Source organism: Patagioenas fasciata, chromosome 1 (genome assembly GCF_037038585.1).
Source record: "Patagioenas fasciata isolate bPatFas1 chromosome 1, bPatFas1.hap1, whole genome shotgun sequence".
Lineage (NCBI taxonomy): Eukaryota > Metazoa > Chordata > Aves > Columbiformes > Columbidae > Patagioenas > Patagioenas fasciata.
This window is the reverse complement of record NC_092520.1, coordinates 9,598,414-9,623,635: the sequence shown is the minus strand read 5'-3', so window position 1 is coordinate 9,623,635 and position 25,222 is coordinate 9,598,414. Positions and strand designations below refer to the sequence as shown.

At 41.3% G+C, this 25,222-nt stretch overlaps 1 protein-coding gene across 3 annotated transcripts in view; it reads right to left on the bottom strand.

Moving 5' to 3' along the window:
- The window catches only part of TMEM135 (transmembrane protein 135), a 179,304-nt gene that overhangs the window by 128,568 nt on the left and 25,514 nt on the right, over positions 1 to 25,222 (bottom strand). For all 3 annotated transcript variants that reach the window (XM_071802470.1, XM_065832681.2, XM_071802500.1), the window contains exon 4: positions 10,080 to 10,113. In XM_071802470.1, coding sequence (XP_071658571.1) covers positions 10,080 to 10,113 — 34 coding nt within the window. The remainder of the gene's footprint in view (positions 1 to 10,079; positions 10,114 to 25,222) is intronic.

Below are 25,222 nucleotides of genomic sequence, written 5' to 3'. Positions count from 1 at the left end.
CACAGGAGGTTCCATCTGAGTATGAGGAGAAACTTCTTGACTTTGAGGTACCAGAGCCCTGGAACCGGCTGCCCAGAGAGGCTGTGGAGTCTCCTTCTCTGGAGACATTCAAACCCACCTGGACACATTCCTGTGTGATCTGCTCTGGTGAACCTGCTTTAGCAGGTGGGTTGGACTGGATGATCTCCAGAGGTCCCTTCCAACCCAACCATCCTGTGATGTATCCTGTGATTCTGTGAACTCTCTCCTGACCCATCATTTTGATCTATCAAATCACTGCCCACAGCAATTCCCGTAATCAGCAATGCTGTGCACACTACAGATGGGCGCCTGAGAGAGCTCTTGAGAACCTAAAGTTCAGCATTACTTTAATTTCAATTATTACTCACTGATAACTAACGTATAATTCATTAGATTAATACTCACTAGCAAAGAGTTAACTATAAAAGTGAACTAGCTTTCATTAGCACTTAGCATATTTCTCATAGGAAATTCTGCATAACCTCTAAGCTTTATCTGAGAGGTAAATTTCAAAACTGATTTGCAATATTGACATTTTTGCTAATTCTGGAAAGCCAAACTGGTAGTTATTCACTAGAGAAGATCATGTTAAAGGAGCATTAAAGATAAGTATTACATTAAGCTTCTAATGAGATACACTGGAAAGTTCAAAAATGCAAAGCAGCTTTGCATAGAAAGCCAGAGACAAAGTATGAAATGTTTTCTCTGACTCCTGCCAAACGTCCTGCTCTGAAGCGATGGATGAGGTTTCCTGAGGCCAAGATGCCAAAGCCAATTAGCCATGTCAATCCACCAGAACACCAGCTGCCAGGATCTAACTTTATTATTGTATTACTTAAAAGTGAAGACATCAGCAATGTTTAAGTTCACATAACTCCTTATTTTAAAACCTGCCTTTTAAAGATTCAGGGTGGGGGTAGTGACAATGACTTCAAGTTTCAACTTTTCAAAATCATCACAGAGTGCCATGAGCTATCCACAATTTGATTATGTAAAGTATTCTGTTAATCAAATTAGTCTACATTATGCTCTAATCAAAAGAAAGTAAGACTTCAGCTTCTTTCCCTCCTCATATGAGTTTTATGTAACATTTATATGTAAAAGTAGCAATTTATTCCAATATTGCCTGTTTCTGTTGCCAAACTGCCTATCCCACAGAACATGATACGTGTAAAGTACATAGCTTACCCACTTATGGCATCTAATTCTGAATTCCAAAATAAAAGTTTTGGAAAGTATCTTGAGCATTTATCGACTAGAATAAAATATGCTCAAGTCTTTGATTAGTTGAAAACATCTGCACTTAATTTCTAAGCAAGGAGTTTGGAAATGTTGATCACACAATACACTTCCCTGCACAGTCACCACAATAAACTCAATGACTCTGTGAAAAGGTGATTGGTTTTTTTTCTGCTTAGGTGCCTGTGGAATAGATCGGAACATCACCAGCAGGCATTAAAATGCACCCACTTCTTCTGAATAACTTCCATATCCTCCGAACTACTCAGAAAAATTTGCCTCTTTTCAAGTAGCCTACATTAACTTTATTAACATCTTGACAGAAACCATTCTGGTTTTTTGCTGCTACTACATTTACACCTCCTCCTGCTTTACTGCTCCAGTACACAACTGGCACACGGCACTAACAGCATCTGTTCTCGAACTGCTCTGCACCCTGGGGATGATGCAAGAACAAGACAAAAGCAGAAGCGTGAGAAGGTTAACTACACTTACAAGTCTGCCGAGAAGAGAAAATGAGCTTTCTTTTCCACATTCTTCTTCAAAACTGGGTTTAGTTTTAATTATTTCCAAGCTGAAAGGCTTTTTAATATTATTTCTGCATACACATAGCTAATTATTAGAGTAAACAAAAAGCATTAGGAGAGCTTAAAATTAATAAAACATCGTTCTCAATTATTGGTTCTATCTGTCAGAGAGCAAACGAAATGAAAAAGAGACCAGAATGAATAACAAGTATATTCTAGTTATGCAGGTCTTTGAATTTGTCAGCCACCTTGTTTCATCATTTTTTCCTTCCTTTGAGATATTTCTGAAAGACAACTGCAGATTTTGAGACTGTTTTGCAAAATAATCTAAGTGCCATGAGTACCAGAGAATGCTATGCTCCACTTCCATTTCATTATAGAGTATTAAAGATAGCCTATTGAAATTACATTTAAAAAAAAAATCAAAAACAAACACCACATTTCTCACTCAAGCACATTGTCTTCAAGTCTAAACTAAGGTGTGATTAGCTCTCTTCTTTGAGATTTGCTCTTTAAAATCTAAAGGATAAAAATCCATTAATCTTGCTGCTTCTTCTTCTTCTTCCCGAGTTTGGGAAACCAAATTACGATCAAGTCCTCTGTCATTGTCAAAAAGTGCATTTGTGAATGCTGACTGCCCGAGCCGTGACACCGGCCGTACCCCCAGTGTCACTCGGAGGACAAGGGGCCGACGCTGCCTGGCTCTGAACCATGAGACGCAGCAACTGATGTGAAGGCCATACAATAAATGTTTGACGAGCTCCATCTGAGCACGCTTTCTGTGAAACGGAAAAGATGCCAGTTGTTTTCTACCTCATTTTTGCACTAAGGTCCAGGCAGTAAAGAAGCAGAAGCTGAAAAACAGGCTCTGCTAAGTCCAGACAATGGAACAGCAGAAAAACAGTTCCACAATAAAAGGCAGGACTCACCAAGTGACATCGCATGACTTGACAGAAGCAGAAACAAACAAACCTTCACAAAATCTCAGGTTACAATGTGGGCCAAAACAGTAGCAAAAATGCCACTATTAGAAGTGAGGATTCGGGACTTTCAGCTGAGCAGATACCAGAAAAGATCTACCTCTTGTTAGTGCTAAAATTAAAGGCTTACCTTGTGACGGAAGTTCAAAAATCATCAACTACAGCCAGTGACAAGTCATCACCTGAGGCAGTTTGTCTGTGTGACAGCAGAAACACTGCCATCCATGAGTCCTTCAGACTTCTTTCTAGACAGTACCAAATTCTGTCCTTTTTGCTCACCTCTTACCCAGGCTGTGAAGACAGATACTGCCCCACAGAGATCAATATTTCACTTCAGAACACTGTCCCAACATCAGGCTTTTTCTTCCACAAGCCAGGAATTACTTTACGATGCCAAGTTCCAGCTCAGTGTGGTTCCCAATGAGGAAAACCCAAGAGCTTCCTTGGGAGCTTTCAAACAGGAATATCTTCCTCTAAGTTAACCAGGAGCTCAGAAGCAGAAAAATCACAGAATCATTCAGGTTGCAAAAGATCCTTAAGATCGTTAAGTCCAAATGTAAACCTGACACTACCAAGTCCACCACTAAACCACATCCCTAAGAACCTCATCTATGTGTCTTTTAAACCCCTCCAGGGATGGCGACTCCACCACTGCCCTGGGCAGCCTGTTCCAATGCCTGACAACTCTTTCCATGAAGAATTTTTTCCTAATATCCAATCTAAACCAAGTATCAAAGTAGTTGTGCTGTTCTAACAATAACTCATAAAAAGGAAAAACTAAGATGACTTCCTGTTCTAACGACAATGCTAGCCCGGTACTTAAGATACTTTGCCTGCAACAAGGAACTAAGCAATGGTTTTACTTCAGCTGACTCACTATTGACTCAAAAGGTGACAACGTAAGAGATGAAAGGGGTATCCACCCTGTGCACCACTAGAGAATAAACACACACTGTGTCCTGCCAGCTGCCACTGCCACCAAAGCCACTGTCACCGTGGAAAAGGGGTGCAGGCAACAGCGACAAAGCAAGGACGAACGGGTGGCAGGAGGACACCAGCATCCTGGGAAACAAGTGTCTCAGCCCTTTACTGATGCACTTTCAGCTACAGAGATTACTTCTGAAATGTTACAAAACTAAAAAACTCCAGGTATTGAAAAAGTATTTCTGAAGTAGCAGAGAGAGGAAGGGGAAAGAGTTGGTATGTCTGAAAGAAACAGCAATGAGGGCGGCATGTTCTCAGCTCCATCATTAGCTGTTACAGTGAACTCTGACACAGCAGCTCTCAGGGGTTTTCCAAAAAACATCACAAGTTTGGATACGAAATTTTGAAGGTGTTCCCTATTGCCCTCTCCTTACACTCCTGACTGTCCTCTCAGCATTTCTCTTCATTACCACCCATCTTTAAGGTACAATCACAGCGTTGCACTGCAGCTGGGAAGGTGCACCCTCCCTCCCACACTTCACTTTCATACTGGATGACAAGGATGGCGATGTATTTTTTACTTTAAAACAGTATCTCTTCCTCTGTGTACGAGGACCTATGTAAAGTACTTCATAAATGGCAGATACACAGATGACCTAACATCAGTACAGTAGTAAATAAAACACAGGATATTCATATTTCCATGTAAAACTTATCCAGATCCAACTGCTGACAATGATTTCTCCAACTCCCATACCCAGGTCTTCAGTAACACCCTCTGTCTCTCCTTCCCGGCTCTTGCTAAATTTCTCTTCATATTAACTGCAATGAAATTCATCCTTTCCTTTCCCCTCAAACCCATCATTTTCTTTACCATCTGCTCACTGCTTTAACTGGAACAGACTCTACGTTTTCTCACGTTTCTTCCACTTGTTACACCTCTAACACTCCTGCAAAACAATTCCCATTGCACCAGCCCATCTCGAGTCCCTTCATGTCTCTGGCCACAATAAATTTGCATTTCTCCTATTTAGCTTGTACTTCTCTTCATCCTTCCTCTCTTTCTTGTCTTACTTTTCAGATTTATACCTTTACACTCACTAAAGCTGTTTCTATGGCTGAGCCTCTTCCTTCCATCACTCTTAAGAACGAGTTCTCAATAGCACCACTCCGCATTTTGCATCTGGCTGCCTTCTGCTTGAGCTTCACAGAATCACAGAATGTCACGAATTGGAAGGGACCTCAAAAGCTCATCCAGTCCAATCCCCCTGCCGGAGCAGGAACACCCAGATGAGGTTACACAGGAAGGTGTCCAGGCGGGTTTGAATGTCTGCAGAGAAGGAGACTCCACAACCCTCCTGAGCAGCCTGTTCAAGGCTTTGTCACCCTCACTGAGAAGTTTCTTCTGATATTTAAGTGGAACCTCTTGTGTTCCAGTTTGAACCCACTGCCCCTTGTCCTATCATTGGTTGTCACCGAGAAGAGCCTGGCTCCATCCTCATGACACTCACCCTTTATATATTTCTAAACATTAATGAGGTCACCCCTCAGAGTCCTCTTCTCCAAGCTCCAGAGCCCCAGTTCCCTCAGCCTTTCTTCATAAGGGAGATGCTCCACTCCATCATCTTTGTTGCCCTGTGCTGGACTCTCTCCAGCAGTTCCCTGTCCTTCTGGAAGTGGGGGGCCCAGAACTGGACACAATATTCCCGATGTGGTCTCACCAGGGCAGAGTACAGGGGAAGGAGAACCTCTCTCGACCTACTGACCACCCCCGTTCTAATCCACCTCAGGATGCCATTGCCCTTCCTGGCCACAAGGGCCCAGTGCTGGCTCATGGTCACCCTGCTGTCCACCAGGACCCCCAGGTCCCTTTCCCCTACGCTGCTCTCTAATGCATCATTCCCCAACTTATATACTGGAACCTGGGGTTGTTCCTACCCAGATGCAAGACTCTACACTTGCCCTTGTTATATTTCATTAAATTTCTCCCCGCCCAACTCTCCAGCCTGTCCAGGTCTCTGGATGGCAGCACAGCCTCTGGTGTGTCAGCCACTCCTCCCAGGGTGGTGTCATCAGCAAACTTGCTGATAGTGCACTCTATTCCCTTGTCCAAATCATTGATGAATATATTGAATAATATAGGCCCTAGCTTCAGATATTTAATTCACCACTCCCAAGAGCAATCTGTTAATATTAACATTTCCAAATCCCTAAATACAACAAGATACATTAGAAGTCATAGCACAAAATGAAGAAATCCTTTGATACAGTGATGCACAGTTTGAATTTAAAACACAGCATGTAAAAAAACCTCCCTATTTTTCTCACATTTTGTATTTAAGCAAATGCTAGGATAGCTCCCTCTTTGGTGCAGCATTTCAATGACAACACATCAATTATTCTAAATTTTTGTTTGTTTTAGTATCTGTTTTAATAGCAAATTGGCTGTAGTTGAGATCAGCCTCTTCCTATCCTGCACACTGAAGTCAGCCTTTGTTTATTTTGTTTGCAACACAAAAAAAAATCCTAATTCAAAAACATGGTTTCTTCAGCTTAAAAGCAACAACTCAACTGTTGAGCTGTTCACAATGAAGTTTGTGACAACTGTTTTGAAACAGAAGAGCTGCACATCTTACTCATGGGCAGTCATTAATATCATCCACTTTTCCAGATAAAAATAACTGAAGAGATTACATTTCACTTTCCACCTTTTGTTGGAATCTTGGGGCTCCTTTTGATCTCATGTTATCCATGAAGGATCACCTTATATGTTCACTATGAACGCATCTCTTACGATCCTAGAAATTTCTTGACTTTAACTGGTGCAATCCAAAGTAGAACTTGAAAGGTTCCGTGGTTTCGTGTGTTCACAGCACTGACTGCTGCTACTCTGCTCCGGGGAATTACAGAAACGTCAGGTCTCAGACTGTAACGTGCTAAACATTTCCAAACCCACGTGTTCAACAATGTTCAGGCTCATGTATAGTAATTTACTTCTAAAAACTTGGACTGACTCCCAGTCAGAAGCTCAGAAGTTGATTTTAGACTCTGCATATCAAAATTAAAACTGAAGATCCTTCTCTTCTATACTTATTTCTTGTTCTTATCTTTAAAAGAAAAAAAAAAAAGAAAGAAATAAGTAAAATCCAAGCCCTGAAGTGTATTGCTGTACAGCTTCAATTTAACAGAAAGCATTTTTATTCAGCTTTTCCATAGAACATATATAACCTAAACAACTTATTTTTAATCTGCCTTTTTATTGTATAAGCAGCAAGGAAATGCAACTGGGGAGATCAAGCTCCCATAAATCTATAATCACTGACTTACTTAAAATTATCCAGGACATATATTCATATGTTTCTAGTAGCTCCAGATCAGAAAGCAATAAAAATGTCACCTTTAGCACCAAGTCCTTCTACCCACTGTCTTTCATGTTGCATTTCACTCAATGAACTGAGAAACAGCAGCCACGCAAGAAGACTCTAACACACCTTTCCCCTTTTCATCTCTGAGGACCAACTGTTACACATTGCCAACAGGACAACAGAAATGATATTTTCTGATTTAAATATCCTAATACGGCTATAAAGATTCACTGCAGCAACAGTCACAATAACTGCTTATAATAACCAATAAACCTAATTACAATTACCTCCTGACTGAGCAATGCACACCTGAAGAATCACACAAAAAGCCTCGATTATTATTGCTCAGGCTCCAAAATGTTGTTTAGCAAAACATGAAACGAAGCAAAGGAATATATTTAGATCAATGAATATCTTAATAGGTCACGATGCTAGTTCTACAGAACCAAGAAACGCAGTGTAATTTCACCATCTAGCTGCCATTGTTAATGACTAAAACTTGGCAGCTTTCAGAATAAGGCAATCTAAAGATGACGTAAATGTTTTAAAGGCATAGTAAACTTATAATTGAATCTTATCAAAGCATATAAAGCTCTACAACAAAGACAAGCAACACAAACAGGGAAACATTTACAGAGATTCTAGTAAGTATGGGGAATGACCTATTAGAGAGCAGTGTAGGGGAAAGGGACCTGGGGGTCCTGGTGGACAGCAGGATGACCATGAGCCAGCACTGGGCCCTTGTGGCCAGGAAGGCCAATGGCATCCTGGGGTGTGTTAGAAGGGGGGTGGTCAGTAGGTTGAGAGAGGTTCTCCTGCCCCTCTACTCTGCCCTGGTGAGACTACATCTGGAATATTGTGTCCAGTTCTGGGCCCTCCACTTCCAGAAGGACAGGGAACTGCTGGAGAGTCCAGCGCAGGGCAACAAAGATGCTGAAGGGAGTGGAGCATCTCCCTTGTGAGGAAAGGCTGAGGGAGCTGGGGCTCTTTAGCTTGGAGAAGAGGACTCTGAGGGGTGACCTCATTAATGTTTAGAAATATATAAAGGATGAGTGTCACGAGGATGGAGCCAGGCTCTTCTCGGTGACAACCAATGATAGGACAAGGGGTAATGAGTACAAACTGGAACACAAAAAGTTCCACTTAAAATTGAGAAGAAACTTCTTCTCAGTGAGGGTGACAGAGCCTGGCCCAGGCTGCCCAGGGAGGTTGTGGAGTCTCCTTCTCTGCAGACATTCAAACCCGCCTGGACACCTTCCTGTGTAACCTCATCTGGGTGTTCCTGCTCCGGCAGGGGGATTGGACTGGATGATCTTTCCAGGTCCCTTCCAATCCCTGACATTCTGTGATTCTGTGAAAAGTATGTCATGAACAAGGACAGATTACGAAGCACACCCTGGTAGCCCCGAGTTCACCATGAATGCGTGACCAAAATAAACCGTTATGCTGAGGAGAACACCTACTGCATCGAATGGCTTCAATAAAACATAACCGCCTCAGCTGGCTTTTCCCTGGTGACACCGGCCAACGTCATGTGAACTGTTTGGCACCACAGCTTCCTCACAACTGGGGCCCTCAGAGGTGATGCTGTTTAGGTTCAGCTATTTCACCCTTCTCTTGCAAAGCCCATCCCAAATGAACAATGACATGCATAACTCCTTATCACCATTGTTATAACCTGTGTTCCCTGAACAAGGAGTTTCTAAGTAGTTGCTCTTCTGAATTCAAGGAAAACTTCGAACTTTGCAAGGTTAACATATCCTTGTAGGAATCCAGCTTTGTTCCCATGTGTTCTTGAGGGTCTGAACATCTAATTAATTAAATTTCAGTAATAGGATTTGTCATCTTTTCAAATTACAAAAAAAACTTTAAAAAGAAAAGAAACCGTAAAAGATGCTGTATGAGCCACCCAAGTCAAGCAGCTATAAAAGTTAAAATGATACTTAAGAGTAATAAAATTAACAGCAAGAACTAATATATTCTCTTCTGAAGTCTGTACGATCCACTAGCGAGTCTGCCTGTAATGACAGGTACTGTATGAATACAGAATAACCCAAAAAAACAATTTCTGCCTAAAATAAATTGTTAAACATCAGAATTCAAGAGAGAAATCTATAATGGGTTTGGCAAGTGCATGTAGGGAGTTTCAAGGATACCTACCTGCTAGCAACCATATGATGACACCTCGTTCCAAAAGCCCCCCTCCCAAAATCTTCAGAATTACAAGAGTCACTGTGAATGACTTTATAAGGATGGAAGAGGCGGTATCAATTTTATCACCCAGTCTGTGCTGCAACATATTGCTTTTGTCTCAGCACTTTTACTCAAGAAACTCCTCATCAAAGAGCTCTGTGCTTGCGCGACTCTACTGAGGCCACAGCAAATTGTTACAATTGTCCGGGACACAACTCAGGTTGTTTCCATGACCTTACACAACTCAAACGTCATAAAAACCTCGGGTAATTCTTTTAGCATGATAAAATCAGTTCTAAAGGAGAACAATCATGTAACAGAAGCATTACGTATTTAGGAAAAGTTACTGCACAAAGCATCTTTTAGGTAAATTCACTACTGTTACCTATTTGAGATTTTGAGATATTAATCTATAAAACCACGTGGTAAAAATGTTTGCATGTGCAATATTTCATACTGGTTTGAGAAACAAGTAATCACAAAACTGAAGTATATGGTGTTGGATTACTCATCTGCAAAATAATGAACACTAGAAGTACCAGATGCCACTCTACTATGACATAAAACTACCCATTTTCCTGGGGCTATGATACAAGAAATTTCAAGCATAGCACAAAGAAATACATTTCAGCCTCTGCTTTACAACTACTTCTAAAATATCTATACTCACAATTTGCTCTTAATAATTTTATTTACCTAATAACACGATTCTTAATGAAAAAAAATGCTGGAAGCATTAAAAAGGTAATGAATCTCAGCATCAATTTTAAACAAAATACATTTCCCCTGGATCTTACATATTTTTATTCTTTATATAAACAACTACTTACTTGATTGGCCATGTAAATTGTGAGGAGTCCTCTCCTATAAATAGAAATGATAAAATTAGTGAATGAATTAAACATTTTTTGCACACTGAATAAAAACATTCAAAGTGTTAAGAAGATTTTGTTAAAGAACGGAGTTTGAAAAACAGATTAATGATGGAGGATTAATCATTACCACTCTATAGAAAAATTAGCATGAAACCAAAAACAGCACCTTGATAGAAGAGTATCCAAACTGGTAAGGAATTACATGAACCAAGTTTGTATAGCAACTCCTGCACAAGTCCTTCATGACGGGGCAAAGTACCTTGAGTTACACAGCGCTTATCACAAAATCAAAGCTTACACACGAGCTGGTAACAAAGCACACAAACCACGGCCAAAGCCCAAGTTAAATTGTGAATTTACAGAAAAAATGCTTCTGCTTACGTTGTCACAAGAAGTGTTTACTACTGAGGTCACTGATGCAGAAACCTTGGCTCTGCCTTTTCCATTCGAGTCACAACACCAACAGTGCCCTGGCACAGGTGCCAACATTTTCTCCTCTAACCTTTGCCTCATTTTTTGTCTTGTTTCTCCCATGTATTTTCTGATCTGTCTCTGGCTCAGCCCACACTGCTATTTACAGAGGAAAAGCACCAATTCCAGCTCACATTCTTACACTATTACACAAGAGCAAAGCTGAACTGACCATGCATACATGGGCTGCTCCAGCAATGGACTGTATTAGTCACCACTGTCAGATCCAGATGAAAAATGAATAGTTATTTTCTGCACATAATTCACAAGTCACCATCAGCCTTGAGAAAGTGGAAAACTCCCTGTGGATTTGCTTTGCCCTCATTCCTTCCTCATCTTCTTCAACGATGAGCTTAGAGAGCATGGCCAAAGGTTGCAAAACTCAGCTTTGGTATTTCTTACTAAAATGCTGTTCCTAACTTCTTGATTTTACTGTCAGCCTTGTAGAATTTGGGATTTTCTGATTTCCCCACTGCTGTTATACACAAAACTTCAAAACAACGCAAAACGCACCACATGTTTACCCGATAAAAGTTTCTCATTACAGAACCGCGTTTATAACCCGATCTTATCTCTGTCTTCACATCATTCCATATTTTTTTATATTGCTACTACATGAATAACAGAAGGTCCAGCCCAGGCTTGTACGTTCCATTTTCTCATGAGACTTTAGATTTTCAAGCATTCATGGAGCGCTTAAGAGAACAAGATGTTAACTGAACATATCTTGCTATCACACCAGTTGAAAAAGCAAATAAAACAAACTAAAATCACAGGTAGCAGGAAACAGATAAATTCCTATTGCATAATTCCCGGGCTTCAACCATCTGAAAAACAGTTTCAGTGTTTTCTGATTCCATATTTAGGTGTTTATAACTTTGTGAAGTTGCGCATCAAGATTTCTCAGAGCAGAAATCAAAGTTATAGGGACACATTCCATTTAGATCTTTAGTGCTTTCACATCACGTAGCATATCCATGAACCATCCTGAGTTCCACACGTTGCTTTCCATTCACAGGTAAGATTTAAATTTGGCTTAATTTCAAAGCTTTAGAATCAGTTTGTTTGGTTTTACGTTTTGTTTGTTTTAAAAGCAGAGTTATGAATCTGCTCTTTGTGTAACTTCTCCACCTCGTACCACTCTGTGCCAGGCATTAGAAATAAGACTCCAGCATAGAAACCTAAGGGAAAAAAGTCTGAATCTAGAGACTTGGTGAGGATGAGACACACGAGAAACAAAAAGACGACAGGGAATAGCGTCTGTAAACGTTAAAGCAAAGAGATCTCTACAAAGTATAATAAAGCATCAGAATAGTGTGTTCTGTTTCTGACCACGAAGGGGTTAAAATTCACCTCATGTAATAGATGAATTCAACTCTCAAGCTGGTCTGCAAACAATCACCCAGTCTTTCAGCTGATTAGCTCAGATGATAAAATAATATTGGTGTCTTGACCCTCCTGATTACCAAACTGGCAGCTACCACAGTTCTGTGTACTGTAAATTTTATTCTAATTTGTTCTCATGGGGAAAAATTGTGGATATTTCATGCTTCTTGGATTATTTTTTTTTACCCCTGTAACAGTATTAAAAGTTTAGGATAAATATCCAAACGCTCAGCTGTTTAGAAACACAGAATTAAATGACCCATGACAGGTAACCTGGTAACTCAATACACTTGGAGTATTCTGGAAAACATCAGAACTTCAGCAACATCCCGCAGTAACACGCTTACCTGCGAGATGTAACCAAGCGCTGAGTGACAGATGCAGCTTTAAGAGTACAGTGCGTGCATTCACTATCGTATTACATATACTGCACGCAAAACAGATGACTATTGTATGTGCACGTTATTTACTTGGTGGATTCTCTCCTTCAGTCTCTGTGTCACAGGGGCAGGGTCTTTTTGCTTCTCCTGTGGTACCTTTTGGAAAAGGGGCTACAGAAGAGAAAGGAAAGAACTCAGAAGCCGCAGCGCAGCTGCAGTGAGATCGATGGGAGAAGCAGGTGGCCAGGAGGAGGGAAAACGTGCAGACAATGAATGTGCACAAGCAAGTGACTTCTGGAGCTGAAATTACAGCAAGCTGCCAGCTGACATCACCTGAAAGTGCCTGCAGTAACAAGCCATGCCTACCTGCTGCTGGAAAGCCCTAACTCCAAGCAGAAATAGAGAACTTTCCCCAAATTAATTCTGCGACTGTTTTAAAAATAGATAGTCCCGTATTTCATGGGAAAAAAAAAGGACTGTGCATAGCGTAACCCTGAGCTCCACTGTTAAAAAGTCGGTGGAAGTTCAGAAAATGCTGCAGTATTTTGCAATGATGAAAGCTGATGGAAAACAGGACAGAAAGAGAGAGGTAGGCCAAGCAAAAGGGTCACTGATACAACCCAAGAACGGTATTAAAACTGCAACTGGTAAATAAGAAAATGTAATTGGGAAGTGGTATTACAACAGCAGGAAATAAACAACAAAAATAATTAGTCAACCACATCTAACCACCTGCTCTGAGGAAGTTTTAAAGTACTACCAAACACCTCACATTTCATGCCCAGAACCCACGAACCAGCATTGATCCACATCAGCAGGAGGCGGCACCAGTGACGGCCAGGTCAGGTCACTATGGGACAGTCAAAGCGGACAGACAGAAATCCCGACTGTCCTCCAACCTTCCACCACCTTCTGTTCACACCATGCTCCTCCAGAAGCTGCTCGCACCAAATCATTTCATTTTGGCTTCCCAGTGCCCCCTTCCCATGTCTTTAACTGGCAGCACATCCCACCCTCTGCTCCCTTTCTAATGACATCTGAGATCTTTAATTCAGGGAAGAAAAACACAAGCGAGTGGCAGAGCAAGGCTGCAGCAGTACAAGGAGATAAGTCAACATCCAAGAGAGCTGCATCTGTGGGAAAAGAGATGGAACAGCACATCCTGGTCCCTCCTGCCAGTCTCTTGTGTTAAATTCGTTAACTGAATAAAAACTGTTCTGAAAAAGGTCTTAACAAGACTGGCGTCTTTCACCTGAGAAGGGGAATGCATGAAAGCAAGTATATTTCTTAATTACTGTTCAATTATCAATGACTTGTAGTGTTTAGCATACTTTTAATTCTGTTTCTCCTAAATTTTTCACACTTTCATGTGAATTTTCTTGTATGCCTGTTGGAGGACTAAGCAGGCAATATCTCAGAGACCAGTTATTCAACACACATCATGTCATTTGTGGCTGAGCAATTCCAACCTTGCAGATTCAACTTCTAATGTTTAGATTATGACAAACCACAGGCTTCAAGAAGATCACAGAACCACAGAGTGGTTGGGTTGGAAGGGACCTCTGGAGATCATCCAGTCCAACCCACCTGCTAAAGCAGGTTCACCAGAGCAGATCACACAGGAATGTGTCCAGATGGGTTTGAATGTCTCCAGAGAAGGAGACTCCACAGCCTCTCTGGGCAGCCTGATCCAGGTTCTGGCACCTCAAAGTAAAGAAGTTTCTCCTCACATTCAGATGGAATCTCCCGTGCTTCAGTCTGTGTCCGCTGTTCTTTTATACCTTCCTCAAAGAAAATTTTCACTTGACATAATTTGCTTTTTGGACAAGTTGGTAACGTTCAGACTAAATTCTAACAGCAATAGCTCTTAAACTATGGCCTAAAAACCTCAACAGAGAGCCACATATTTTTGTCATTGCGCTGCCCAGAGGAAAGAGCCGAAAATAACTTTAAAAAAAAAAATGAAAAGCCATAGGATAAAAATAGCAAGGAAGCCTCGCAGTGCACTGGGCTGGATTAGCAGAAGTGTAGGTAGGAGGTCAAGGGAAATGATTAATCCCCTGTATTTGGCACTCAATGCAGCACCCGGAGCCCTGCGCCTGGTTTGGTCCCTAAGACAAGATGGACACTGATCAACCATCGGGGGGAACATGAGCACGGCTAGCGGGGTTTGACTTGACCTGAGGAAACAGTATCTTGTCCATCAGGAGAGCCAAGCATTGGAGCAGGGACCCAGAGGGGCTATCCAGCCTCCGTCCTCAGGGGTTGCAAGGCCTGATCAGACAAATCCCTAAGCCAGCTGGTCCAAATGCAGAGGTCCATCTGAATTATTCTATATTCTACCAAAAAAAAGACAGAAAGCAACTTTAAAATATTATATTACCCATCATTTTTTATCCGAATATTATAAAATCACAAGATACTGTGGTGATAAATAGTCTGGTCTTCTAACTAAATTTTTTTTCTTTAATGAATTAGCCACTTATTTAAAAAGATCAAGTTTGTCTTCAAGTATTTCCAATGAAGTCACCGCGACCACAGGTAAGTTATTCTAAAGCTACTTGTCTTTATAAATTTGACTCTATTTTAGACAGGAATCTGTGCGGTCACTGAAGCTGGTTCCATCTCCACCTCCACGCTGGCACTGCAGAGTCCAACCAAGGCACCCACACACCATTTCCTAAACACAAACTGAGTTCCTTCAGTTTTTCCACAATATTCCCTAAGATTTTAATCATATTCACAGCTCTTTACTGCAACTGTCTCAATTTTGTCAGAACTCCTCTTCAAGGACTTAAAATGAAAATATGGGAGAAGACAGACTAAGGACTTTGTATGCTTTGTTTAATCAACAGGATTTTAAAGAAATCACCAAGTGCCACTCTCAGACTTTGAATTCATCTGCCTGTGAGCAAGATATTCATATTTTCATTTAAGTGCTGTAAATTCTGGAAAGCTTCACAGAATCCCAGAATGTCAGGGACTGGAAGGGACCTCAAAAGCTCATCCAGTCCAATCCCCCTGCCGGAGCAGGAACACCCAGATGAGGTTACACAGGAAGGTGTCCAGGCGGGTTTGAATGTCTGCAGAGAAGGAGACTCCACAACCTCCCTGGGCAGCCTGGGCCAGGCTCTGTCACCCTCACTGAGAAGAAGTTTCTTCTCAAATTTAAGTGGAACCTCTTGTGTTCCAGCTTGTACCCATTACCCCTTGTCCTAGCATTGGTTGTCACCGAGAAGAGCCTGGCTCCATCCTCATGACACTCACCCTTTATATATCTGTAAACATTAATGAGGTCACCCCTCAGTCTCCTCCAAGCTAAAGAGCCCCAGCTCCCTCAGCCTTTCCTCATAAGGGAGATGCTCCACTCCCTTCAGCATCTTTGTTGCCCTGCGCTGGACTCTCTCCAGCAGTTCCCTGTCCTTCTGGAAGTGGGGGGCCCAGAACTGGACACAATATTCCAGATGTGGTCTCACCAGGGCAGAGTATTATTTGGTTGAGGACAAAGCCCAGTTCCCCATACACATGAGTTAAAATCCTTCCCGTGCCAATAGAAGCAATGACAACCGTTCGAATTCACATGCCAACATATTGTTTGTGGAACAGTTTGCTAAAGAATGTTTTCTTGCTTAGCTTGACACATTATAGAATTCAAAGAATACCTATTTTCACAAGTAGCATGAGCTTTTGCTTCATATAACAGCAAATCACATAAAATATCAATCTTTAAAATACAACCAAGGTGGTTTTTCCTGCGAAACTCATTGCCACTTCCCTCTCCTTATTTATGGTTTTCCTTCAATATATTTATGGTTTTCCTTAAATACAGAGTTGTTCCTAAGCTAAAAAAAGCAACAACAACAAAAAAATAACCTTGTCTGAAAATGGGCTGAATCCTTATAATATGCTTATGCTCATGGCCATTTTACCATAAATTAATCACTGCAACCACAGCAGCACTCAAAGAAGACTTCCAAACACCTTCTGTTTCTCTAAGCAGCCATAGAAGAGAGGTAGGTGCCTGTCATTTTAAAGCTATTTCTCTCTCAATATTCATTTTATCTTTGGAATATTTATTCCTTTCATTCCACTTATTTGATTTTGCCTTGCCCTGTCAATCTCACATGTCTAATATGCAGCACTCCAGTCCCTGTGGTTTTCTCATCAGGAACTTTCTTTTGGCAATATGAAATTTCAAAGCGTTGTTTTCTCTACCGCCTTGTTTCAGTTCAAACACAAACCTGAAATCTAAACACTCACTGCAGTTAATCCAACATATCTGAACTAATATAGTTCCATTCTTTTCACCTGTTTTGTGGGGTTGTTTGTGATCTGTTTTCTTGCTCAAACCTAAAGGGGAAATCAGCGAGCAGGTCAGAAATAACAGGAAATAACTACAGCAAGATGAATACCACTATGTACAAACTTGAATTGACTAAACAGGCACCACTCAGTGAGGTGTGAGCTGCGTAAATTCACAGCACAGGATCAGGAACACAAGGGGACAAATACAGCGAGTCCCCAAACCCCACGACAGCTCCTGTCACCCAAATGGCAGCGGTCGGGAGCAGGGGCGGCTGGAAGGAGCCTGGAGATGGATAAAGCAACACCTTAAAAAGCTTTATGCGTGCAATAAAGAGAACACGTTCTCTATTAAGCAGCCTCACTGATGTGTTAGGTTTCTCCACATTTATAGTAAATTTAAACAGCTGGGGGGCAAAAACCCTACGAAATAAAAATATCCAACTCACTGTTAAGAGAAGAATAGTTTTAGCTTAGTAAAAGCTTTCTAACTCCAGCCCAACACATCGCATTGCTGCTATTTGTTTTTCCAAGAACTCTTAGTGTTGTCAACCCAACAAGCCTGACCTGAGAATAAACAGGTACCGGAATGAAGCAAGTCAGATTTACCTTTTCTTGTGATCTGTACAAGATCTGAACAACACGTGGCTTTAACATAATGAATTTATGAAAAAATACACTTTGTATAAGTTTCCTACAAATCCGAGTTTGAATTTTATAAGAATACCATCGTTCATTGAGTCTGCTGCATATTCTGAGTTATCACCTTATTTTAACCAATAATCTGTTTTTTGTTTGTTTCTATAAGTCCAAGAAATCACAAATAAAAGCACTTTCAAGTGAATCAAATTTATGTATCGGGTGGAATGTAAAGACCACATCACTTACGCTGCACTGAGTTGTTATAGTAAAAATTGAAAATGTTGTATTTGTTGTTTGGGGTTTTTTTTTAAAGAAAGAAAGAAGGAGTTAACTTTGGCTTTAATTTCTGACCATAAACTAAGAAGCTGGCATAATAGTTGGTAATGGCTCCCCAGACAGGATTTGTGGTCTGCAAAAACAGGAAGAATTCCCCTCCCCAGCTTCCCCCCCCGCCACCACTATAAAACACACTTTAGAACCTGCAGAATTAAACCAAACACACAAATCACAGGTTCTGCCCCCCTCCCTCACAAAAAGAAAATAAAAGGTCAAAATGAAGAGGGATTCTTTTTATGCTCTACAGCAGCTTGACACCACAAGCCAACCAAGTACAGATCTGGAGCTGCGATTGCATCCCTGTAATAACACAAGTACTACAGATTATGTTTAGGGTATCGTTAATCTCTCACACCCACCAATTTCCTACTGACAGCTGGAGGCCAGCACTGAAATCCTGGTGCAAGAGTTCACTTCAAATCAGCAGGAGCAGATAAGCTTTCAAAATAATGCTGAAAATTATGAAAACAGACCTAAGCAATAGGTTTAAAAAAAAAAAGAAAATGATTAATTTTGCAGTTTGGTAAATACCAGCAGCAAGTATTTCACACAAAAGATAATGTTCAGGCACATAAGTTCATGTTGAAATATACAGTTTAAGCATCCACAGACCACTGCTTTTTTCAAGGAGTTTTTAATGTCAAAATTTGGGGTTGTTTAAAGTAGGAAGTGGACACTTTACAGGTTGGGAAATCAAAGTAGCTCAAAACAGCAAATCAGTAATGGTTGCTTCGAGCACATCACATGCTAAGCAAAGTGGTTCTTTCTTTCTTTCTTGCAAATATTCAGAATTTGTTGTTCTTAAAAGGAAAGAAAAGAAAATCCCCATGTTCTATGATTCGAACACATGCCAAGGAAAGGGTATGAGAAAACTGGGAAGGGAGAGAAGCCAAAAAGAAAATATATCTACAGTAACACATTCCAGTTAAATTAGTACCAATAATTCTTACTGGGTTTTCAGCTAGTGTAACACAAGATAACATCTATAGTTTAATTTTTTAACTGTTTTATACTCTATTTTAGACAGATTTTATTTCAACATTCCCTCCCTCTTCCTCCTCTCCCACTTTCTGTCTACAGAGCCAACAGTCCAAACAAAGCCTGACCTACAGAGGGGAAAAAACCTCTTAATTAAAGTGTGATTTAACCTCACAAGATTCCATGAAGAGATAAAAATCAGATTCCAAAAAGCTTATTAGTTTCATAAAAGGATTGACTAGCAGATAACAGAAGAATAACAAATTAATCAAACCTCAGGAAACAAAATGAAGGATTTCCAGCAATTTTTCAAATTGCTAACATTCTTGGTATAGGTCTATCTAATGTTAAATAAGGATCCAAAAACCAATTTATTTAGACTGCTGACAGTAACACAGAGTTGGTTTTAATCGGCTCAGTCAATCAAAAAGAAAACACTTGGTACTTTTTTGGGATACAACGTGTGCCGCTCAGCTGCTCTGGAAGGTTCTGGTGTAGGGCGCCCATGCAAACAAACACCCTCTTTTTGAGCAAAACTGGGGTCCTTAGCAGCACAGGGTCACTGCTCTACAAATTTTGCTGTCAATCACTACTGGTTTACAGGAAAGGGAGGACACAGCAGGGCAAGACAGCAGGGAAATCTCAGAGTTGCAGAGATGTGCAACATTCACTGGCCCTGAACATATATTCAGTATATTTTAGGGATGAGGAGGTTTGCTGGTTTGACTAAAAAAGAGTTAATTTTCTTCATGTAGTTAGAAACCTTTCTTTTTCATAGCTAGTATGCTGAATATTTGGACTTACTTCGAAAACAAGAGATAACACCCCAGCAGAGAGCTTATGTTTTTAATTGCTCTGGTCTGAGAGCCAAGGACACTCTGCCCACAGTTGTGAGGCATTGAGGAATGGGGGCATGGATGGGGCAGAGCTTGACTGACATCCAGACTGATCAATGAGAGTATTCCAGCCCATTAGCATCATTCTTCACATTTAAGGCAGGGAGGGATGGGGGACCTTTTGCTCTCTCTCCCACTCTTGCTTGCTCTGGGGTACAGCCAGGGAAGGTTTGGTCCAGGATGTTTAGTTTGGCTTTTTTTTGCCATTTTGCAGAGGCTTTTCTGCCTTTTTCCTTTTTTCTCTCTTCGGGATGGGCTGTGGGGATCAGGTGCTGCTTCTTGGGACAGACTGCTCGATGTGGACAGAGTTCATGGGTAATTGCCTTGTATCTTTTATTTCTATCTATCTATCTATATATGTATATATGTTTACTAGTAGTGTAATAGTATTTTAATATTTTATTAAACTGCGTTGATCTGAGTCCAAGTTTCTCCCTTCCCTTTTGATTCTCTCCACTGTTGGTGGAGATGAGGTGAGTGAGCAGCTATCGTGGTTGTATTGCTAGCTTGGGTTAAACCACAACAGGACAGCAGGAGGAAGAAGAAAACCAATTCCTATAGGAGAACTGCTGTAGCAGACAGCCTGGGGCTGCCCCAACACCACTGAAGTTCATTGGAGCTGTTCTCGTCCCCGCTCCTACACTCTTGCTCAGGTGGGAAGCCTTTCACCCACACGGCTGCACATCAAGCTCCAGAGGCTTCTCAAGAAGCCTCTTGTAACAGCTGCTTTCCCTCTTCAATTCATATTCTGTGCCCTGATCAAGATGATCCATTGCACAATACCAATTTTCTGACAAGCAAACGCCACTCAAACAGAAAACTACTGCAGTTTTTCACATGGTGCCACTAACTTCTAGCTCTCCTTAGAGTCACAAACAGCAGACTGGCTATTCCAACAGGAGTAGCCTGTGGAGTCAGACTTGACGACACACAGTGCCATTTGCATTTTATCCCCCCTTTAACATAACACCATATTAAGGCATATTAAAAACAGGCACCAAATGCAGTTAGGAACTATGAATTAGTCTTGCAGAAGATGGATTAGCGCTGGTAGAAGTGTGTCTACATCTACAAGGGCCTGGAACACAAGGGGTCCCAAGGTACAGCAGAGTCTGAAGCCAGTGTGAAGCTTCTCCAGAAACGTAGACAAGCCACACAAAGTCTGACAGAGAGTTATTTCAACACATCCCTATTGACTGAGAAGTCGATTCTGACAGAATATCAGTATTCAATGATGAACTGTCCCAGATATCACACACAGAAATTAATATTTCACCTACCAAAGACAGAAAGAAGCTATTGCCAAGTCCAGTTTGAACCCATTATTTTCTAACTTTCAGATCAAAGATCCAAAATGCTGATGGTTGATATGAGAACATTTTTGCTGGTTCCTCAGCCCATTACTCATAATGAACACTGAAGAGCTTAAAAGGAAAAACTTATCACTGTTGAAGCAAGATGGAGCACATACAAACTCCTTCACGTAGACAAAATGCTGCACCAGACAGTGCATATTGTTTCAGTCTTTCTCTAAAGCTGGAGCAGTCTGAATTGTGATGACAGGTACTGGCCCAAATTCCTGTGATCAGTTTTATGCTTGCCTTGTTAATGTTATTCCCCCTTTTCCAACAGATCATCTGCAGGAAAAAGTTTTAACAGCATACGCTTATTTTATCAAAAAGTTTAAATCTGGAGTGGAGGTCACTGATTGCAAGAAACACTGCAATCCACAGGACTTACTGAAGGAAATTGAAACGTGTCATTTTGTGTCCTGAGATGCAGAGGGGAACAGGCAGGAAGGGGATGCAAGATGTTAAACCACCATCCTCACCACAGACAACCCTTGCATGGTTAAATATAGCAAATCATTACTGTTCCAGGTTTCTACCTCCACGCTTTTCCCGCTACAGGAGCTGACAATGTTAATTCCTTGGGAACAGTGAGGCTAGAGGAGAGACGCTTCATTTACAGAGGGTTTATAGGTGTGGCTCATCTGGAAACAAATATTTAAGCTCCTCTCATCTATACTACTAAAAACAACATCCCGCCAGCAGACCTGAGGAACATATCACAGAAAAGTTCCCTCAAAGACTTTCAGTCCATTTACCAGAGGCACGGATGTTTTCTCGCCAGGTACACGTCAAGCTTTTCACTGCCACATCAGCCAGCACAGCAGCCAGCTCACCTAGGCAGCATCTGAAGTTTATTCTATACTAGCAGAATATTTATTATTCCCCCTCTGGGAGCTGCATGTTACACGCAAGCATTCAAACACAGAAGATGTATTAAGTGTTTGCTTAATCCAAGGAAGTCCAAATGAGTGTCTTGTGGATGCTAATGCTGAGCAGGCAGAGTAATTAATCCACTGTTTGTGCTCTTTGAATCCAAGTCAGACTTACAGAATGCTCAGCAGCAGTCTCAATTTTGTCTGTAAGCATTTCAACAGGACTATAAGTTTTCTAGAGTTTTTTGTGGGGTTTTGGAGCTTAAAGATGGAGAACAGAATACAAAATGATACAAATATTCCAATGACTAGATCACTTTTACTTAGTTTTCAGCCTACAAAGTCAACATTTCAAAAACAGATTTGCCAAAACTGGTCCTTAGAATAATTTTTTTAAAATGTTAAACTTTAACCATAATCAAATCTCAATTACTCACAAAGTGGTGCAGGAAGAGCTGCACAGTGTCACCTGGGACCTATGAAGCTTGCAGTGTGACCTTAGCACTGCCCATGGTCCATCCAGGTCAGCCCCACGTGAACTAACAGGGGTCTTTCAGAGCTTAATGGGTGCTGCTGGTGACGTCTGTGTTCTTATCCACGCAGTAACCTCATGGCTGGTGCTGTACCTACGCTGGTAAATCCTCCTAAAACTCAGAGAACTGGAAACGATTGAGCAAAAGCAACCAAATAGTCCTGCACAATCCAGCTCGAACCCACCCAGAAGTCTGCAACACATTCTCCAGCCTCTCCAGAATCACAGGTACATGTTTTACATGGGATCTTCCAATATTCTTACTGTCTGCCTTTGTTACCCCACAAAATGGATTTTTGGCTACAAAGCTGCTCTCCTGCTCTTGTATCTTGTGCAAGACTTCAAGGCAACACAAGCAAGCTGGACCAAATTTTTTTCCACATTCAGATCTTGCAGGCTGAAAATTCCTGAAGCTTGGTTGCTGAACACTTCTGCAGACGTGGTCACAGTTTTTCAGATGCTTGATCAGTTTACAGCCTGGACTGATTGACTATAAATGCATGGGACTGGAATCACTGATCCTCAAGGATCCTTCTTGCTCTTTTCACAACTGTAGGAACCATCTTCCCAAACTTTTGCCATCTGAAGCAGATGAAATAGAGCTTAAGACAGTATCTAGACTTCCTTTGGAACCGAGACACATAATGGCAATTCACTCAACCGTCCGGGAAGAGATGACTGGTATGAAATAGAAACACACATTTCAGGTGGTTAGAAAAGTCAAGTGTTGACTGTAACCACTTATTTGTAAAAGGCACGCAGAAATATAAGGGTTATACCTACAGCTTATGTGCATACACAGAATCACGATGAGTAAAGGGCGGAGGTGAAGGCTAGACGGACTGTAGGAATAATTAAGAGCACAGTATGGGAGGATCTATCTTGCATAAAGAACAAAATGATTTCCACAGTTCATTACATGCAGCAAATTTAACTCTTCAGCTACTCCTACAGAGTACACAGCTTACAACTTGTTAGTAACACAGTGTCTTTTTCTCCTTGTAGTAACACAGAGGACACAGAACTGTTTCACAATCCAATGAGAATTTAAATGACAGCCTCCCCTTCACCCACTAGGCACGTGACCTTATCATAGAAGGTTATCAAATTAGTTAAACAGGACTTTCCCTTTGTGAGCCCATGTTGACTGTACCTGATGACCACATTATTCTTTAAATACCTTTCGATAGTATAATCTTCTCCATAATTTTTGCAGGAGCTGAGGTTAGACTCACACGTCTGTAGCTCCCTGAGTAGATTGGAATAACCTTGGACAGGTTCTGGTTATCAGGTAGATGATCGAGAGGGGTCCTGCCATAACATCCATCACCTCCTTCAGAACCCTGGGGTGAATCTTATCAACCCCCATGGATTCCTGAACATTCAGCTGGTCCCTGACAGTGTCAGTGTCCACAAAAAAAAAGTCGCTGTTCTTACAGTCATGGTCCTCTGACCCAGGGGACCTGGTAGCCCAAGCTCCATCAGTGTTATTAGACTGAGACAAGAAAAGCACTGAATGCCTCCACTTTTTCTTCATCAGGACCATCTTCAACAAGTCAGTCCAATGTTTTTTCCAGATCTCCTTTCGTTATTAACATTCTTAAAAAAAGACGCTCTTGTTGTCAGATAAAACATTGGCCAGCTTCAGCTCTAACTGAGCTTTCAGCTTTTCATGTCTTCTCCTTGTGCACGCAAAGCACAGCTCCGTAATCTTCCTGCAAAACCCAACCTTGCTTCCAGAGATTGTACCACTTCTTTTCCTCCTGAGGAGTTCCATGTCCAGCCAAGCTGGTCTTCTGCCCCGCTCGCTTGATTTACGACATGCTGGAACTGCCTGCTCCTGTGCTCCTGAGAGGTGGTTCTTACAGGCTGACTTCAGAAATACTGATTGGACTGAACACGCTTAAATCAACTTCAGGAACTTTGTCCAGAATTAATATGCAATGTTGCAACAATAAGTGAAAAAACAGGAAATCTCTTTGAAAACATCAAAGGTAAAATCACTAGGACCACACCCTATGGAGCTTATCGATCTTTCTAGTGTAAATACCAGGCTATGGGGTTTTTTTTTCCAGACTGAATACCGTGTCAGGACAAACACAACACAAAACAGATGACCCCGTTTCTCAGAAAGACAAATTACCGTAAATCATTGATTAGGAATATTTTAGCCCTGTGCTGGGCAGGAGTTCCCAGCTCTCAGAGCTCCCAAAGTCCAGCAAGAGATGCTGCTTTCCATGAAAAACACTCCCGAGAGCTGCCCATCCTGACCTACCCGCCACTCGCAGTGTTCCCACAATCGCAGCATCTTCCAGACCAACCCCTGCACTCCCAAGCAGCCTTGAATGGTGAATGTTTTCCCTCCATCGGAACACTATAGCACCAAAACATGTTAAAATGTTCACATACTGCTATTACGAAAAACACAGGTCTCTCAAACGCTGGCTCTCACCAAGGCGGTTGATGAAACGCAATGGATTTTAATATATTTTGGTTTAGTAACAAAAAAATGTTCCCATTAACCTCTGCGGTTTGCTCCATATTTCACAGGAAAAAACACTCTAGAGGGGTAAAACTCCAAAATTGTGTTTCCCTGCTAGCTCTCCTTACCAGATTACAACACAAAACACTCACATGATTGACCCAACTTGAGGGTTTTTTTCACTACACAACAAAAAACACAGAAAAAGTAACCCCCCAGTGTAGTTTGGTCCCTCAATTTCTTACCCATGGCAAGTAAGACTAAAGCTTGCAAAAGCACTTGCTCTGTTAGAAGAGTTTACTTGTTCTGATCACCCACCCACCCATATTGGTGATTTACAGGTTTCCCTATAATACAACGTCAAACTGAATAACCAAAAACAAAATGCTTTGGGAAAGGAAATTGTCACCCCAAGTCTAAATATCCTATACTACTACAGAGAAATATACAGCAACAGATGTGTATTTGA